The 20,273-nt window shown below is 47.5% G+C and overlaps 1 protein-coding gene across 4 annotated transcripts in view; it reads right to left on the reverse strand.

The window, feature by feature from the left end:
* Positions 1-20,273, reverse strand: part of LOC142894164 (protein phosphatase 3 catalytic subunit alpha) — a 56,525-nt gene that overhangs the window by 23,399 nt on the left and 12,853 nt on the right. For all 4 annotated transcript variants that reach the window (XM_076035357.1, XM_076035358.1, XM_076035359.1 and 1 more), the window contains exons 2-6: positions 12,852-13,052; positions 4,366-4,490; positions 3,724-3,835; positions 2,204-2,349; positions 1,527-1,666 (exon numbers count right to left, since the gene is read on the reverse strand). In XM_076035357.1, the coding sequence (XP_075891472.1) occupies positions 1,527-1,666; positions 2,204-2,349; positions 3,724-3,835; positions 4,366-4,490; positions 12,852-13,052 (724 nt within the window). The remainder of the gene's footprint in view (positions 1-1,526; positions 1,667-2,203; positions 2,350-3,723; positions 3,836-4,365; positions 4,491-12,851; positions 13,053-20,273) is intronic.

Consider the following 20,273-nt stretch of genomic DNA (forward strand, 5'->3'; position numbering starts at 1 on the left):
CTCCCCCAGTTTGGCTTCGAGCACCCAGTAAATCCTGCCAGTGCTGCCGAGATGCCACTTAGTGAGTCGACCACTGATGGGAAACGCAACTTACGGAGGAATCTGGACCAAACAGGAGGGGAAAAAAGGTCCACCGCATTGGGGACAAAAGGATGGAGAGTAGCTACAGATGTTCCAGAAGAAACCCGAGTGGATGTTGTGCCGCATCACCGAGAGGTGGACACGCCCAGAGGGTCACATGACCAGACGCGGCGGCGGCGGCGAGGCCGGTTATCAAACTCCGGACATTAAAAGACCATAAAGTCAGTCGTTAGCAAACACCTGTCGTGTTGACAGACCAGCATGCTGCAAAACGCATGTGTGTGTGTGCGCGCGCACGTCCGTGAGCTCAGTTAGAGATATTGTGATTTCTAGAAACGCTGCTCTCTGATAGGGCCAGCTGACCGCAACCACTCAGGAGTGTCTTCTGCCAGGGCTGTGAACCACACTGGGACCTGATGTGGATACTCTTGTCATTTTCTGTCTGATGCTTTTCTATCTATCTATCTATCTATCTATCTGTCTATCTGTCTATCTATCTATCTGTCTATCTCACACTGTACATGCTTTTAGTCACTTTTAGAATTGCACACAATCCACACATTTTTCTAAAAAATTGCTGATTCCTTCTGGTATGTTGTGGACCGAAAGTCAGAGTGTATGAATGTAGGTCTCGAAGAGAGGAACGCGTAGATCTTTGCTGACCTGCTTGCCGAATTTTGTCAAAACCGAATAAGGTTAAAGGGGTCAAATTTGGGTCGAAAGACACGTTAGGTAGATGATAATAATAATGATAATAATAATGATAATAATAATAATAATAAAATAAAAAATAATAATAATAATAAAGCAACAATGCAAATATGAACAATGCGTCTTTCGCCCTTGCACAAGACGTGGTTTGAAGCACATTGAAGCCCCGCCTCTCATCGGGCTCAGTCCCAAACATGTCTCATCTAAACCTGCACTGGGTGCCATCAGATCATTTCCTTGTGATTGGAATCAATTTTCATTGATTGAGAACTTATCTTTCAATGACTGAGTTGACAGACGTTCAGACCTTCTGATTTCCTTCCGCTGCTGACGGTGACGTCAACGAGATGAGACAGTTTCAAGGTCCCATATATCCTGAGTATTTTTTACAACTTCATTTTTTTTATCCTGAGCTCAAGTGGAGCAGGGAAGGCTGATTATAAAAAACAAAAAAACAAAAACTGAAACAGCTTATTTAGCCCTCTGTTTGCAGGCTGCTGCAGAAAGACCAAAACTTGGAGAAAAAACGAGGAGGTCTGGAGGGGTGAGGCCCACACCTGTTGCCACGAAGCTGGGAGAGGTACCATTGACCTCTGTGACATCACTAAGGGCATATTTGCAGAACTAGGATGGCATGATGTAGCAAACAGAAAAGAAATGGACGGACTTTTCTGATTTCTAGCTAAGTTTGCCGACTGGCTGGAGACAATTCTCACTGTAAATGCTGATCTCACCTGTAGAAGTAGGAGCATCCTCGCACCGTGTTGTGTGTGAAATGCTCTTGACTCTTCTCGTTACCAAAGTCTTCCAGCGGGTCGGACCACAGCAGGTCACACATGGGTCCGTACGCTGGCGGCTCCTTGAATCTATCTAACTGCGGAGGGGAAAGGTTGGAAAGTTCTCGTCAGCCCGGCTTCAAACAGAAAATAAACCAAAACACAACACAACAGTGACACACAATAACTCCATCCCAACTCCCAGCAACATCCTGGCCGAGGGGATTTTCCATTCCGCTTAAGACAGACGAGACTCATCGCTGTTGACATTTCAAAGCTCTCGTGCTAATTTTAGAAAGTTCTCCGTGGCAATAAACGCCTTTACATTCTGGCTGAGGGGACTACTGGGCTGGTAGCACGACGGACACTTCAAATGGAGCGACTTCCATATTCCGAGCCCTCTGATTGCGGCTGTAAAATCCATCTGGGAGAACTGCATCGGTGTGAAAGTCCAATCTGTGTGTGAAAGGGTCATTTTCACAGCCTTTACAATCCGGAGCATCGTATCAGGAATGATCGCTTTATGGCTCGTAAATAAAGTCATTGTTCACGTTGATAAAACGGCGCAACAGAAAGTTGCCGGTGGTGTTTTTATAAGTGAGTCAGAGGAGGTGAAATTAGAGGCACACACATACTTTCCTGATGTCGTCCAAGTTTGTGATTTCAGGTGACAGTCCTCCGTGTACACACAGGAACTGCTGGTTCATAAGTGCAGCCAGGGGAAGGCAGTCGAAGGCGTCCATACATGCGTCATACACCCGCTCTGAATACTTAATTCTACCTGTCATGGGGGGTGAGAAGGAGAGCGCGCCAAGTCAAACAACAAGGTTGGGCCGGCGTGCAGGGCCGAGGGGCGGGGAGCTTCTGCGAGGTGCCAAAAAAAACTTCCTGAAACGCACTTTCTGAAACTTTAGTGCTGGCCGTCCCCAGCCCCTCCTAAACTCCGTCCCCAGGCCAACAGAAATAGTTCTGACATGTGTAAACATCAAGGAAAAAAAAGAAAAAAGACTGAAGCCTTTACGGGGCCGGAGGGCACCGTGAAGGCCGGACTGGACTGGAAACAAATGGCTTTTCAGAGACCAACGGACGCAAACAGACGGGTTGGACTCGGCTTAAATAGAAAGTTTTACAAAAGGGAAGTCAGAGAGAGGAGCTGCACAGCCGGGGCAAAACATCACATTCAGCCACCACCAGGACTTTAAGTGATTATCACTTGTTAAAGCACAGGAAAGGAACCCATCGAAAAAAATGAAAAATAATTAGTAAAAAGTATATATAAAAAGTTTTTATTGTCCTGAATGTGATTTAAAGCGGCTTTAAGCGATTTATCACCGCTAGAGAGCGCGGCTGAGCACCGTCTCCTTGCGCCTGTCTTATCTCCATGGCTCCGCCCCCTCTCTAGTCTCATACGAGAAGCAACCAACACCTGCCGACGAGCAAGGAAAGGGTTGAATATGTCGCAAATGATGCCCCAAGCCAGTGAATGTCAAGTGAAATAACTGGACATGCTAACATTAGCTCAAGTCATTTCAGCTCATTTCATTGGGTCGCTGTGCAAGTCGTCTTGTTCCACTTTCTGCCACCTTGTTTTCAAAACAATGCGCGGTTGTTTCTTTATCAGGGGGAGGCAGGATGCAGAGACTCGCGTGCAACAACATGCGGACGCAGCCGGACCGGCTTTGCATACAAGGTGAGAGAAAATGTAGGAAATGAACGGAGAGGTTGTATGATGTGATGCGTTGCCCCAGATTAAATAACATCACCAGGACTTCACATACAGGACCGTGATGAAAATCGCTTACTGGCCGTTAAACATGGTGTGTTTCAACCTGACCATGGTGGTTTTGTGCAGTAAGATAGCCAAAAACACTGCTAGATCAGGGTTGCGTTGGCTTTGACTGGATGAAAACTGGCCTTCTAACTGCGGCGGCCATCTGGCAGGGACCAAACTGCCACCTAAAGCGGAGCTCAGAACTCTGTGATCTCAACTCCAGAAAAGTTTGAACTCACAGCCCAGGAACAGCTCAGGTTCCTGCTGTCTCATTCAGCTTGCAATTAAACTCCATTCCATTTCACTGTCTTGCACGCGATGAAACAGAGGCAAAAAAAAACACCGTCAACACAAAAAGCTTTTTGAAAAGAGAGTGCTACTTACATTCCTGCTTAAAGGTGAAATACTCTGTTAAGTGTCTACATTCATGGTTCCCACGCAGCAGAAACAGCGTTCTGGGGTAGAGGATCTTTAAGGCCCACAAGTAGAGCACACACTGGAAGCAGAGGGAGAAGAGAGAGCTCGTCACCATGAAACAAGAAGCGTGGTCTAACAGGGCGCTGTGTCGGCTTCACAGGCGGGAGAGCAGAGCAGCGCGCCGCTGAGCCTGCGATCAAACATTCATGCGCTACAATCCGTGGACGTCTGGCAGGCGAAGAATCATCACAGGCGCAGCACCGCACACTCCATTAAGGTATGTATTATTGATCAAGGTGGCGGAAGACAACAAGAAAAACACAGTGTAAATTCCAAAGCAATGATGAAATAATGCTTCACGTTTAGAGAAATAATCAAATTAAATGAAAAATAAGTCCTCTCCCTGTGCTGCGTGGCGTTCGCTGCATGCAAACTCTGCGCACGAGCCCATTAACGGGCCGGCGCCTGAGCTGGGCTCAGTCCTCGCTCACAGACAGCCATTAATAATACAAATAAATCCATCTTTTTTTTAAAAAGCGCTGCCACGGTCGTTAGGGCAGCTCACTTAATTAGCGGCGCGGATGGGAAACAGGAAGAGGCAGCACTCACTTCGATACTGAAGTAGCCTCTGTCCACGTAGTCCCCCAGGAACAGGTAGCGCGTGGACGCCGGCGAGCCGCCCACTTCAAACAGCTTCATGAGGTCGAAGAACTGGCCGTGGATGTCGCCGCACACTGGAAGACACACACACACACACACACACACACACACACACACAGATCAGTCTTTGCCACTCTGAAACATCTGATGGAATCGTGGGGACGCTCCGTCGACGCTCATCTCCAGAGTTTCCATCTGATACACTCACACACACACACACACACACACACACACTCACACACACACACACACACGGTGACCTGCCATCTGGCAATCTGTTTACTGAAAACATACGACTTCAAACGCTCATTTGGAGCTGAATGAAAGAGCGGTAATGAAAGTAAACTAAACAGGCTCCTGTCGCTTCTGGGTGCCTGCAGTGTCGTCAACGTCCGCTGAAGTGTAAATAAGATTCATTTTCACTTTTAGAGGTCAGGGTTCACCGTAAAAACACGGACTGTGTGTGTTCTTACCTTCTCACGGTGATATTGTTCATACTCAAGCATTTCCACAGAAAGGGCAATGACACAGGATGAAGTCATCCAGAGTGGCCACTTGGGACTCGATAGACATGTGACTGTGTAACTGATAAATACATCCCCGGGGAAATTTAGGCAAGCTGAGGTCCTTATGGCCATTAGAGAAAACTGGAGAAAATACAAGTGATTGCAAACACACACACACACACACACACACACACGCACACGCACACGCACGCACACGCACGCACGTACACAGGAGTCACAAGTATAAGACCTGGTGCTTGGTGACAATGTCATGTTTTCCAACATGACAGGAGTTTAACAAAGGTTGTCATCTTTCTCCCGACACATTTTCGCGGGCGAATCACGGGCCAGTTTACTGGGGCTGGTGAAGGACGCTGCCAGTAGAATGTTGTTCTGGACAGGAAGGTCTGAAGGCTGCAGGTGCTTCGACGAGCCCACTCTGGCGACCTTACGAACAGAAGCGCGCCTTATTTTCTCCCCTCCTGCAACACCGAGCTGAAGTCTGATCGACGGACTGCAGGACTCATCTCGTCTCGTCTGTCAGCTTCTAATTCAAGCAAAACCATCTTTTGCCAATTACGCCGCGTCGGGGGGGATAAAAGAGCTTTCAGCTGCGCCCATTTAGCTAACAAGACAAACCTGGCCATCTGCAGCCATTACGAGGTGGCTAAATGGCAGGAACAGGCTCTCCGGGAGTCACCGTCGCCGCCACGCGTCGCCCATGTTAATTCAATCCGCTGTCATCTCGCTCCCGCACAGACGCCAGCAGCAGGCGGCTGTTAAACACCGTCGGGGGAGTTCCTGACCGGTTAGCCGATCAATCCCTGACATCCGAGCTCCCCCCAGGGGGGCAGGGAGGGCGAGAGGCCGTCGAAGAGTCGCTGCTGAGCCGGCCGGGTCAATCAAATCAAAAAGCCACACGTCAGCGACGGGCTGGGAGGGTGTTAGCTTCACCTGGACGTGCTAACTGCCCTGTCGATGGATCCCTTCAGCGCTGCTCTGCGTCCCGGTGCGAGCTGGGTGCTTCCCCCATCTATGATGAGTGCAAACTGGGTTTTATCATCCACTTGAAGAAGAGGCGCTTCACGAGTTGCAGTCGGGAGTTTAGCGAGTTTAGCTAAGCCTGGCAGGAAGGTGCTGGAACTGTGGCGCGTTAGCATATAGCATATAGCAGCAACCACTATGAAATTCCCCCGTTTCTTGTTGTAGCCCAAGCATTAACTAAAAACCAGATAGAAAAAAATAAATCCTCCCACCGATGATTTCAACTGTGTGTGTCAACAGCAATGCTCAACATAGTGAAGGCTAGGCTAAGTCTGAGAGGTATAACGCCTTAAAATTCTTTGATTTAAAAAAAAAAAAAAAACAACAACAAATTCCATGAAATATTACAAAACAAAATATGTATTCAGTTGGTGTATTTCTGGAGCACCAGGCTACTTCATGAAAACAAAGATGGTCCCACAAGAGAGTCATTCAAGGTCTTCTCATTTCTTTCCTATTAAATGTGTAAATAAACCTACCAAACATACATGGTGATGCGTCTATGACATCACACGCACTACGGTCTTGCGTCAAGAAATGCGAAAGCACTGTTTAGCTGCAGTACTCGGCGCAAAAGCTAAACACTCATGTGCGAGCTACAATAAAGAGACGGTCACTGGGCGCAGACAGACAGGCAGGCAGGCAGACAGGCAGGCAGGCAGGCAGGCGGGTCGGCATTGCTCCGCTCTGTCCGTGTCGATGTCAAAGAGCCGGACTTCATCTGTTCTTCCCGCAACACCGGGCTAATTAAATACTGCCGGGGAGTTTAGATTCCAATCTAACCTGATAAGGACGCCCAATTTCTGTTCACGAGGCCGTTTGTCGCTTTATGAGCTGCATCCAGAGGCAGGAATCACAACGCCGAGCGACGAGAAGAAAAAAAGAAAAAGGCTCGGCGAGAGAAAGAGAGAGCGAGAGCGATAGATAGAGAGAGAGAGAGCGCGCGCCAATTAGCGGGAGCGGGAGGACAGGAGCCAGGGAGCAATTATCTCCAGTTACAAGCCTCCTGAGACGCTGCCTTGCCGCCGTCGTCAGCTCCCTTCCAGCCTCCGACTTCCATTAAGTCCACGGTGCGCCTCCGTTTAACATCCACACACACACACACACCCACACCCACACACACACCCACACACACACCCACACACACACACACACACACACACAGGCCTGCCGTCAGCAGAGGGGCCCGCTGATTGTAGCGTCCGCTCTCCGAAGACGTCCCCTGTCAACACACCGGGGGGGGCTGCTGTGTTTGTGTGTGTGCGCGCGCGCGCGTGTGTGTGTGTGTGTGTGTGTGTGTGTGTGTGTGTGTGTTTGGTCTAACACCGTTCATATTCCAGTTTTAATGCGTCTGCCGTTGTCTCGGTGACACCATCACTTTATTCATAAAGAGTCCAGATGGTTTGGACTCATTTACAGGAGTTTTGTTTTTTAGAGACTCCAGTTGGTCTACGAGGGAAGAAAACAAGCCAAGCGTCTGTTTCAGTAAAGTTGCGGTGCCAACACATCCCACGTTTGTCTCCACAACAAAGGCGAAAGTTTTCTCCTTCCGTGTCCGGACGTCTCTTCTCAGCTCGTCACTTCGGCCAATTTCAGAAAGGATGAAAGATTACAAAACACGATTCAGCCGGTTACTGCGATGCAAGAAAGACGCTCTCTGTTTTTTTCCCCTTTGTTGAGAGCAGTCGACAGTTGGTGCGGTGAGCGACTCCAAGCTGCTGCTGCTGCTGCTGCTGCTGCTGCTGCTGCTGCTGCTGCTGCTGCTGACCTGATGTGGACCTGGTGATCATCGCCAGGGGCAACGCCGCCGCTGCTGTTTATCGTGCAGAAACCCAGCAGCACTCAGCAACAATGGGGGTGGGGGGGGGGGGGCTTCACCTTCGTCTGAAAGGCAACATGTTGCCTTTTTCAGCCAATCAGCCAATCACCCACCCAGCGCCCACCACCCCATCACGGCCAGCTTAAAAGAAGCAGAGTTGGCGTCTGAGAGGCAGGTGGGAGGACGTGATAGGCTCTGTCCATCTCCAGCTGAAGTCATCTCGCCTGGGGGCGGGGGGGTGGGCGGCGGGCGTTACACAACGCCAGGGCTTTAGAACCCACGCACAGCACTACAGCTGCTGGACTCCCACTGGTGTTTGGGTCCAGAGTGGACAGCGAAGGCCGGTATCGTGCCTGGCCGACCAGCACATCACGCTCAGAGAGACAATGGCACGCCGTTATGTTCTGTCCGTTTGACTCCTTTTGAAAGAGGGTGTTGTTAATATCTCATTGTCCTTTTATCATGATGCCAATGTATTTACACGGTAGATGTACATTGTACAATTGTTTTTATTATTCAATTTTGTTGTTGTATTATAGTGATTATTGACATTGCTATTATTATAATAATGGATTTTACTGTTAGTGGGAACAATATTGGGGAAGTTGGATTGACATGTTATATATGATGGAATGCTTTTGTTTTATTTTCAATAGACATTCAAGCATAAGTTTTCTACATTTGCCATGATCTATTTTTTTTTCTCCTTATGAGGTGGGTCAGCAAAACACGCCGTCCATCTGCTGCAGCTCCAGCCCCTCTGTCACATTTTAGAACCCACTGTGGCCCACCAGTCAAAAAGTTTGCCCACCCCTATGGCTGGGCGCTATGAAGATATATATTATCTGGACGATAGAAAATGTCTATCATGAAGCCTGACAGACATACATGAAGATCTATTGTTTATATCGCGGCGTTGCAAAATACGCTTTACGGCAGTAAAACAAGGCTGCGGTGTTGCCAACTTGCTGACTTTCTCGCTAAGTCTGGCGACTTTCCAACTCCCCATGGCGACTTTTCCGGTATTTTGGAGACTGACATGAAAGCACGTATCATTCCCCCGCCATTCCCTTTCTTAGCGTGCAGCACTGCGTTCACGCCAGCTGCGCTTCGGAAAGGCTCAGTCGCGCTATCTACACTTGAAAAATGGAGTGCGCGTTTAACGCCTCTGACAGTAAAGCGTACGAGCAGTTATTTTTTTATTTAAAAAACAAAATCAAAGTGTTTTCTGCAAACTCCACCAGAGTATTGTTCTACATGTCCTCAACTACCTCTGAGGTGATTTTCAACTTGTTTCACTGTAGCATGTTGGAGTAATCTGTGGCTGAACTTACACAGCGCATGCAGTACAAAAGCTGCTTTGATAGGCAAAATAAAATATTAATTAATAGACAAAATCAAAATGTTTATATCTAAAAGCTCTTTTAGACACAGTTCCAGAAAATGTCAATCATACACAACAATACTATGTTCATGAAAAAATAATATTGGCTTGATTGTAGTAAATGTATTTAATACTTCTTTTTATTTATATAACCTTAAAAATACCATATTTAGTGTGTTAATTAATTGAATTTACCAAAAATGTGCTATATCGTGATGTTATATCGCATCTGGATATAAAATGAGCTATATCAGGAAATTTGGTCATATTGCCTACCCACCCTGGTATGTAGGGGTGGGTAGGGCTAAATCATTAGTGGAGGTGAAAGGGGTGGGATTAAGGTTTGACTTCCTCCTACTCCTTTTTGAACATGGATAACTTTATTATCATTTGTTGTCGTATTTCTTTAATTTTCATTTTATTTTTTCTCTATTCAAAATAAACCTCAATCACCGCCATCATCATCATCATCATCATCATCATCATCATCATGTTTAGACGTTGTGTATACTAGGATATGTTGTGTGATGTATGATGTCCCTCATTGCTTTGACACTTGAGTAATTTCAGCCCGGCCCAAACCAGCAATGTTTGCTCCTCCCCTTCAGCCTCCACCTGCGCTTCACCTGTGAGCTCCACTCGGCCGGCCGGCCGCATCGGGGGAGGGGGTGGGGTGTGTGGGGGCGAGACTGTTATGCAAGCGGCCGACACTGGGTTTTGCTTTTTTTCTTTACCGGCCCGGCGACGCTGCGCAGGGCAAACACACTTCACGCACCACTCGTAAAGCTGCCGCTCTCCTGCAGGTCTCCCAGGGCCCTTTGCCGGCGTGTACACAGGAAATTCCACAGGCGAGGCGGCGACACGGAGGACGCGCTCGTCAGAATGAAGACTGAGTGAAGTGGTGGTGGTTAGGATGAGTTCAGGCTGGTTAGTTTGACTCCCTTTGTGTGTTTGTTTTTCTTTTTGTATACATATACACATGAATATATGCTGGCAGGGTTGCTTGGCGATTGGACCAAACCCCCCACTCCCCAAACTCCAATCTTAATGAAAACCCTCCACCTGCCATCTGTCCCAAACCAGGAAGTAGCCATGTAAAGGCAGGAGGAGGAGGAGGAGGAGGAAGAGGAAGAGGGAGCCGCTCTGCCTCGGCACTCCCACCGCGTGTACGCTAAATATTTACCCACTGGGTTTGATGTCTGTTGTGTGTGTATGTGTGGGAGGCGGGGGTGTTGCAGGGCAGGATGAGACCACCATGAGAAGGACAAGTGAGTGGGAGGCGGGTTGAGACAGAGGTGTGCATGTGCGTGTGTGTGTGAGAGCGGGAAGCTGCCTGGTCTGACAGCAACAGTCCAGTCCGTAGCTGTTGGCATGTTTCTGGTTTAAAGTGATCTTCTTTTGGTCTGAACAATATGATTTCTTTTTCTTTTTAAATCACCAAATCTGACTTGGTTTGGCCCTCTAGCTTTTAACATGGAATGTTTCATTTGTTCATTCATTCATTCATTCATTCATTCATTGAGCCAGACTGTCTGAGCCCACACTCAGCTGGAGCTAGCGCAGCACAGCTAGTTTGCAGGGTTAGCTAAGCGCTAGGTAGCACCAGAAATCATTTCATTCTTTTGTTTTTTGGGGGGAACCCTCCTCAGATTGCTGTTAGAAGAACACAAAATGTAATATTATATTAATAATATAATACTTGGCATAAAAAATACTTTTTAAAGGTTTTCTCCAGAGGCACAAAGGCCTCTGACATTTTTTAGAGGTGAATAAAGTTGCAAAATAAAATAAAATAAAACCTGCTCTTTCTAGACAGGAAAATCTAAGACCTCTAACTCTCTCTGCGAAATAAGCACGCCGAGTTTGCCCTCAAACTTGATGTCTCATCAAAGGTTATGAGGATCCATGTTGGAGGGTGTGACGTGCAATGATGGCACAAGAGTGCAAAAATGGTGCAGTTAGTGGGAGCCTTAACAGCCAGTGCGGTGGCCGCCCTCGCTCTCATTTTAGCCCTGCCGCAGCTCCCTGTGTTTCCCATTCAGTCAATTATTTGTGGCGAACCATCAGAAAATGTTTTTTTTCCCTCCACTATGGCCGATTTCTGCCCATTTTCCTTCAGCAAGCAGGAAACGGGTGAGTGGGAGCGGTGCCTCCCGTACCTGCGCCCACCGTCGCCTTCGCTTTTAAGCAGCCACTTAATTCACGCAGTCGCCCCTAAACACAACACGCTGTCGCATTGAGCCAGTCCCACAGTGGAGACGTGCACGGGCAGCGCCGCTCTGAGTTCTAATTTACAGGAAAGCAGCAGGAAAACTGCTGGTTGAGGAAAAAAACCTGTGGGCCATTATTATGACGCCAAGACAGCCTGAGAACGAAACTGTTTCCTGTATTAGATGGATTAATCTCTCACCTGGGCACCCTCTACAGTCCAGGCAGGCGCAGGGCCGTTCCTTCATTTTCCAAGAAACACACAACGACAATATTATTTTCTAGAATTGTTCACCAGGAGAGCCGAAAAGAAATAAGAGATTTTTTTTTAAAGCCTTTCCGGTAGATAAACGGCTCTATGAAATCTGTTTGTTTTTAAATATTTCTTCTTTTTTCCATTTGATAATGATAACATTGGCAACAGGAAGCGTGTTGATCAGGTCTTTGTTGCTTTTTCTACCGACTCAGAAAACTGCTTCAATATTGTTGCAAATATAATTGTGATGTGACGTAAAGTTGCGTCCAATGACTAGGAAGTCAGAGGGGCTTACTAAAGCTACAGAGGACTTTGCTAGAGTTAGAGTTTAAATGACAGCGAATGCCGGCAGAGTTCCTGTCCTGCGTGCCAGGCAGGCGAGTGAACCGAGGGACGCAGAGAGCAGCAGGCCCTGCAGACAATTCCCCTCCTGAGGCGTCGCTCGTTTTTTAACAGCTAGACGAGATCTTCGCCCAGCAGAATCCCAATTTCATTTCAGACCGCTCGATGAATTCATTTGTGTAAGTAAGAGTCGCCCCTGCCGAAGGAGAGCGGGAGGGGGCGGGGCCTCCCCCAGCCGGTAATTTGAGAATAATGGAGGAAAATGGACGGTTGCCATAGATGCTGTGAGTGGGTTTGCTGCCTCTGATTGCGACCACATCAAAGACGCCTCATCACAAAGTCTAATGGAGGAACACGAGCGTTTGACCAGGAAGGAGACGCACCAGCCGCCCTGCAAGTGTGTGTGTGTGCCAATCAGTGCGTCTGCCTGCATCAAGCCCAAACTGTGCCATCTGTGTTTTCCCCTTAATGCACTCTAATTACGTGGAGTTTTCTCTGCACTGGGCATCATATTGTTTCAGAAGTGCCACCAACCTGACAGCAGAGCCTGCAATATTTTGCATGTATATATGTATATTATTTGCCGAAGTTGTAAATATATATATATGTACACACACACACACACACACACACACACACACACACACACACACACACATATGTATATATATATGTATATACATATATACATATGTGTGTGTGTATACATATATATATATATATACATATATATACATATATACATATATGTATATATACACACACACATATACATATATACATATAAATATACACACACACACATGTATTTATATTTAAAGGTTGCAGATGAGAGGCTGAAAGCCATGAAAGCCACCTTGTCATGAAGAGCCTCACCTGTCACAGGAGCGTCGATGTCCAGCAGGTTCTTCTCCGAGCGCAAAATGGCAGCGCCCTCGGCGATGAGCCGCAGCGCCACCGCCTCCTCCACGCGGCCCTCCTTGGTCAGGTGGCCCTTCAGCACGTCCACCTTGGGCTTCCCATCGCTGTCAAAGACCTCCTTGGCCGTCAGCCGGTGGCTGGGGGGGAACGGGACGGCTGTGGGAACGAGAGGGGAGAAGGTGTTGATGCTCCGATACGCTGGCACACTCACTGACACAAGCTCGATTCCATGGCTGAAAACTCAATGAAGGATTTTGGGAAGCAGATCAGAGCTTCTAACGTGTGCGTTGAAGCTCTGCTGTGAAACAACTGCTGGAGATCTGGACAAGCCAGGAGGTACTGCTGCGCAGGATGCAGACAAGCAAGACGGTCAAGGTGTAGCCTGTTGCAACAAAGTGAGTCCTTTACCCCCAAGCGAGACTCACAATAGACCTGACAGAGTTTGGCCGCTAGAAATCCGGGGGGCGGGGCTAAACGTCCACCTCGTCACTGGTCTCCAGTGGTCAGTTCATCACAGTGTCTCCGTCCCGTTTCCCAGCAGAACAACTTCATAATAATAAGGCTCTTCCGGGTCCACTTGTATTAAATTACAAGCTCAAAGCAAACTAATGGTAAATCTTCAATCAAATATGAAGACTGACAGAACGTGAAACACTGTCCTGAAACATTAAACTAAAATTTATCTGGGGTTCCGAGTTGGTCTCGTGTCCAAACCGCTCACCCGGGTCCCGAGGCATCATGGGAACATCAGCCCCCGATTACTGTGCCACTGTTGATTTCCATAATGACGCAGCGATGACGAAGGAAGGCTGCAATTTTTCTGCGTAATGGACAAAGCCTGAATACAGCCGACGCACTCATGAGCGTGAACTCCATCCGTGCTCTTTTTCATTTAAAACTGCGAGTCTAATCACAGCATCAAAAGACGGCACACATTTCCAATGCAAATGGCTCTCTGAGCACAGTCCTAATGAAAAGTGCATTACTGAGGCCCCGCCGTGCACTTCCTCGGCACTGGGCCTACGTCACCGCCGCCTCAGCTGCCGGCCTCAGACCATTACGGAGAAACTTTTTCAATAAAGCCTTTATCAAAAAGCAATTCTACTTGGTTCCACGCAGACAAAAAGGTCTTGTGTGTTAATAATTTGTTCTCGGGCCACAAAATAATTCAGATCAGAGATAAAAGCAGATAAGTCAAGATAATTCAGTCACGGCCATCACTCAAATGCTTGCTTTTTTCATGTAGTTTAGTGTTTTTATGCTATTGCTCTTTAATAATATAGGGAGAGCCCTTTCACCCACCACTGGGTCCTCTTGCATGGAATTTAATTGCAGTTGACTGGAGACGATGGCGTGCAAGTGAGCAGAAAGTAACACATTTTTTTGTAGAGGCTGTAGATCCCTGAAGATCCTGTAGCAGAGTAGTGATTGCAGAAGATCAAGTGTAAAGTACTTCCACTGCAGACCTTTATTTCTTACAGGCAGCTGATATGTGATACAGATGCCCCCATGCTATGGCACAAGAAGTGCCAAACCTGGGGCTAAATTAGAAATAATACATTTTATAATGCAACACTTTCACAAAATGTACTCAAACTCATTCAAATAAAAGCTGTGGACTACGGTGAAACACGGGCTGGATCTCAAGTGTTCACCTTTGAGCCTTTCTAAAAGTCGGCTCTCGACTCAAGTCAACTCTGATGACTCCGAGCACAACCGAACCCGAGGCCGACGCCATAATTAACTGGGTAAGAAGTGAATAAACGTTGCATTTCAGGTGTCCCCTTGAATGCAGAGGGCAGCGCTGGCAGGGCCGAGACTCACCTCGTTTCCTAATGAAGCTTTTGTTCACTGACAGCTAATCTCCAGAGGGAGCAGCAGCGCAACCACCAAACTGAACTTTCACAGATTAAACAGACTTTCTCTCTACTTTCTCTCCAAAACACAGAACCACGCTATTTTGTATACAGGAATGACTCATGTTGGATTCTATTTTGAGCAACCAAAGGAAGAAAAAAATAAATCACCTTTGCAATGGCTTGGATTTTCAAGGCACCCAAAAAACTCACATGCAAACCATTATTTATTCACACCACCAACATCAACCATATAAGGCTGAATTTTTATATCTGGTATTCATATATATCCCGTAATACCATTTGTTCTACTGCTATTACTCTTTGGACTGATACGTGCAGGACATATTGTTCTTTTTTTGAACATTGTGACTTGAATATAATGACATTGACCTTCCTTCTTATGGGTGTTTATATCATCTGTATGTACATGTATACTGTATATCCTGCCACAAGTTCACCACTGTAATGATCTGTTGACTGTATTTTTTGTCATAATGATTTATTTGAGAAAAAAAACCCAATAAAATTAATAATAAGTATATATATATATTCAATAATATACAAACTGTTGGATTAAAGGGACGGTTTTTGTTGCCAAAATCCCTGTAGTCACATGAGTAGGTACACTGCAGGTGAAGGGTGCAGGTGCCCCCATCAAACACACAATACAACAACTCCAAAACACTCTTAGCGAGAGTCACTCCCATTTCTCGGGTGTGATCGTACCTCACTCTGTGAAACGGGAAACCCCAGATTTCCAACGTTTCCGTGGCAACCTCTGGGATTCCAGAAAACCCGCTTGTGAAACAGGCCCCAGGTGACAACTCCTAATCCAAACACTGCAGATAAACGTTTCACGGTGGCGACCCCGGAGGTGACTGCAATTTGTTCAACACTGTCGCTGTTGTTGGAGGTGGAAACAGCGAACATTCCCCTCTGCGGGAGGCCACCCCAGGCCCCCTACCGACGCAGGCGGCGGCTGCCCCTGCCAAGAACGTGGCATCGGCTTCAACAACCTTCCCAGCAAGATGGAAAAACAGGTCCGTCAGGGCAGAAATAACAAAAAAACAATGAAAAACAAAACAAGCCCCTGACATCCAGACAACCAGGGCAAACTTTTCAGAAAATGACATGAACTGCTTTAGATAGCTTCTTCCATCATTAACATCCCCGCTGCGGTTACGAAACAGGGGAAAGATTGCACTGCATCCCAGACCCCAGGAGGACAGGAGAAGAAAAGCGGAGAGGAAGGCTGGATTTTACTCTCTCCGCTAATTTGTCTTGGATTAGTGCGCTTGTTTCCAAGATGCAAATGAAAGCCATTCGTCGGCCATTAGCCATTTTATGCCTGCTAAATGTGAACGTCTGCGGGGCACACTAAACCAATGTTTAGCTCATAAAGACATGAAACGTTGGTCAGCGGCGTTCGCAGCCATTTAATGACTTTAAGGTGAAGTCGGGAGCTTTAGATCCTCAAACCGGGGAGCCGTGAGCAGAATAATCGCTGCAGTGAAACACTCCGCTGCCGGAGAAGGAAACAGCTCCAAAGTGTTCTGGTGGAGCCGAGGTTAAAGCCGACGGGGAGTGTGTGTCCAACATATCGGCTTAATTGGAAGAAGAGGTGCGTTCGCTGAGCAAAGCTGAGCTTCGTTTAGCCCAGAACACCGAGATTACCTGCAGCTCCAGCAGAGAGAACGTCTGCAGCTCTTCCAACTGCCTGCCGCATTGTTTTCTCTCTCAAATCCAGGAAACAAATCACTTTTACTGAATAAATGCCTCCAAACAGTGAAACAGGCCCATTAAAAAGAGGCATCAGCAGCAGAGCTATTATTAATATTGTTATTATCATTATTATTATTATTATAACGCAGCTCCATTTCATGAAGCCATCTGCTGAGAGCCGCCACTGTGGCTGAGCCAGCGTTGACCGAGCTAGCTCGGGACCGCAGCCAATGAGTGGGCACCACGCAAAGCAAACACACACACACGCACACACACAGCAGACGGCTTGGCAAGGAAAGCAACAACTTGCGTTCAAATTCTACGTCCGTAAAGACCTCGGCCCGTTTTTATGAAGATGGCCGAGTGATTCGGAAGAAAGTGGTGACGGTGCAGGATGCAGCAGGAGCCCCGCCCCCGCCCGCGGTGCGTGGGCGAGACTTGGGCAGACCCTCGGCCCCGCCTCCGCCTGATTGAGTTACCCACTGCAGCAGTTTTTCCAGCCAGAGACTCCGCATGAGCCACAGAAATGTTGGCAGCCGAGTTGCACAACAAGGGATTCAGAACGACATATAGGACGGAGGCAGCGCGGTGGCGCAGAGCTACTGTTGAGCACTGGAAGAACTTTAGCTTAAAGCTACATTTCCTGTACTTTAGCATTTTTACTTTTTTAAGTAAGTTAGCAAACAGCTACAGAGTGACGCTAAGCGGTCACTTTGGTCACTTTGGTCTTCTCTAATATGACCATGTTGAGGACAGTGGGAAACGGGAGAAACTCTCTAGCTCATCAAGTGTGGTTTTATCCCCGACGCAGCAGTAAGTACCCCCACCATATGCACGAGACGAAAGCGACGTTAGCAGACTTTCAGTGACTCTGCATCACTCTGAAGACACCTGCCCACTGCTGAACGTGGCATCACGAGTCACCGTGGCTTTCAGGGTCTGTTGTAGAGTCCAGGTTATCAGGAGTCCGGCAGAATGCGCCAGCGTCGGGACGTGGGCGTCGGGGAAACAAAGGCGCGCAGTGTTCCTCGCGGAGCTCTGCAACTCCACAACACAGTCAGACGGCAGCGCAGTTATTACGCCGCCACAGTCCGTTCGACGGCTGATTACCTGACATGCATAATGCAGCAGGTATCACCGACCTCGCCCACAGCAAAGGGCTGCAGCGGCCTGACAAGACGGCGCGTTACATTCGCAAGCTGATGAATTATTCGCAGACCACATCACACACAGACACACACACACACACACACACACACAAGCTCGATGTCACGTCTGAAATTGGCATCTGAAGTCTAAGCCCATAACAGCCCTGATCAATAATTCATTGGACGGCACACTCGGAAGAATAATGCTTCCCTCACACGCAATTAATACGACACGAATAAGGGCAGCTCCCAGTTTGATCTGGGAATTCTTTTAGTTTTTTCCCCCGCGGCAAGAGGCATCATGAAAGAGAAAATGGGAAATCCCGCAGCAGCCTGTAAATGAGAGTCTGCTGTGAGCACCGACTCGGAACCGGCAACTCGTACATCACCCGGCGCAGAGCCGCGGCGCTAACGGACGGTCCAAGAACCGCGTGCTTTGAAATGCACAGTCAGTCACTCGGAGTGATAACGGCGGCGGAGTGGAGCGGCGCAGGATTCACGGGTGTTGCTCAGCGCATACCCGAGAAATGTTTGATGCTATCACAAAAAAGCTGAACAACAGGTTGCAAATAAAGAATCGGCGCCGGCGCCGGCGTCGGTAGCACATCCGACATGACTGATTGCGTGTGGATCGGCCGTGCGTGGCTGGCTGCAATGTGGCCTCCCCTTGAAGAGGAAGCAGGCAGTCTGAGCTGTCCAAGCTGAACTCACAGTGTCTTTCAACATGACATTAGCAGACATCACAGGTTGACATCAATCCTGAACTCGTCCTGGCATGTCCCGGCTCTCACACCCTCTGTGTTTTCAGCTTGTTATGCAGATACGCAGTTGTGAGAGAAACATGCAGCGATTACTTCTGCAGTTCGAGAACCAGGGGAGCAAAAAAAAAAAAAAAAAAAATCACACACCTCTAGAAGAAGAATATGCAGCGCTGCAGAGAGCCAGCAGGTACAACACATTCAATCATCAGCGCCGGCAAATTACCGTTCCTTCAAATTAAGAATTTCAATAATACAATAACTCGGACAACTTAATTGGCTGCCTGTAATAAAGAATTCATGGCCTGAAATTACAAAACTTTGCCTTTTTCTTTGATTTGCTCCCTCAAATTAATGGCATTCCAGCTCAATTCATTACACCCAGGCTGAGCAGAATTTCCTCATTTTACACTGAGGGCGTTCAGTGATGTTGAAAGTAAATGTGTTTTTTAGATCTACCAAAAACAAAGCCAACGATCTGAACTCATTTTTGTTTACTTTATAGTTCCACAAGTGTACAAAAATGAAAAAATAAACAAAATGATCCTCGGCTTACAACTTACATTATTACTGGCTGCAGAGACCAAGATTCTGGAATCAACCAAGAGGAGCGATATTAGATAAGGGCAAGTTTAAAGAGAGAGAGAGAGAGAGACGGAGAGAGAGAGAGAGTTGCCAGGGAAACTGAGAAGACCCCATCTTTCATCGACCAACCGATTGGCTTAAAAATGAGCCGCCGGCGGTGCGTCACATTCGGCATGGGTCCTGACCGACAGGCCGTCGACGACGCATCGGTACGGACGCTGGCTGCAATGACACAGCGGTTAGCGCGGATGACGGCTGCCTCCTCGTTACGGAGGGAGGACGCTCGGGCTGCACTATTGATCGTAAAAAAAAAAATGACGGTTCATATTTGCGACGATTCTGTCACATTTTTTTCATGAAGGACATCAGCTGCGCAAAAACAAGCGCTCCTAAATGACAACGCAACAATGTACCGTGTGATGCAGAACAGCACACGACAAAGCGCACTAGCAACTAACACTGCAAAATTGTACAACCACGTCAAAAGTCACCACAGAGCTCATTTTGACAAAGTGACAAAGACTCAGTGAAGCATGAAAATGTTGACAGGCTTTTGTTAGCAAAGGATCTTTAATCAGTGCAGCAGATCAACCTCTCTCGTCATCTTGTTCAAAGAGAGTGCTGTTTATTGTTTTTTTTGGTTTGTTTATTTGATTGTCAGATGTTGCAGTGACAACTGTTCCTTTTGATGACCAGAGTTGATGCGCCATTCTTGAATGAGGCACCATTATGTTTTTCTGTTCTGTTCCTCTGTTACAAACAGAAAGTGTAATAAGCCTTTGTTTTGAAAAGAAATTGTGAGAGAATCATGATCTCAGTTCTAAACAAAAAAAAAGAAAATAGTGATTCTCATTTTTTCCAGAATGGTGCAGCCCTCGTGGACGGGGGTGATACGACCGGACCTCAACAGGCTGTCGAGGGGTGACAGGGATCACAACGCTCTGACAGCAGGCGGTCGGCAGAGGGATGAATGACGCTTGAGGGCCAGACTGACGGATTGACATTAATTCTGCTCCTGGGTACAAAGAATAAAATCTCGAAAAGCTGGAGATGACAATGTGCAGTGCTCCAACACAAGTCCAGGGGAGTTCATGCCTAAGAGTCCGAGTGTAGATGGAGGGAAGTTCCTCTGTGTTGTGTTTTTTCTCTCTACTGGTGGTGGCTGAGCGCGTGGCCAACCATCGATGAGGCCGCCGATCAATGAGGGAGCACAGGGCTGCCCGGGGACCTGGCCGCAGCTGGGGCTTGAGTGGGTTTGCAAATGGTTTGGGGGGTGGGGGGGTGTTCCATGAGTCAGAGGAGTGA

Source organism: Nelusetta ayraudi, unplaced genomic scaffold (genome assembly GCF_046127955.1).
Source record: "Nelusetta ayraudi isolate G7.1 ecotype Tasmania unplaced genomic scaffold, CSIRO-AGI_Nayr_v1 ptg000042l, whole genome shotgun sequence".
Taxonomy (NCBI): domain Eukaryota; kingdom Metazoa; phylum Chordata; class Actinopteri; order Tetraodontiformes; family Monacanthidae; genus Nelusetta; species Nelusetta ayraudi.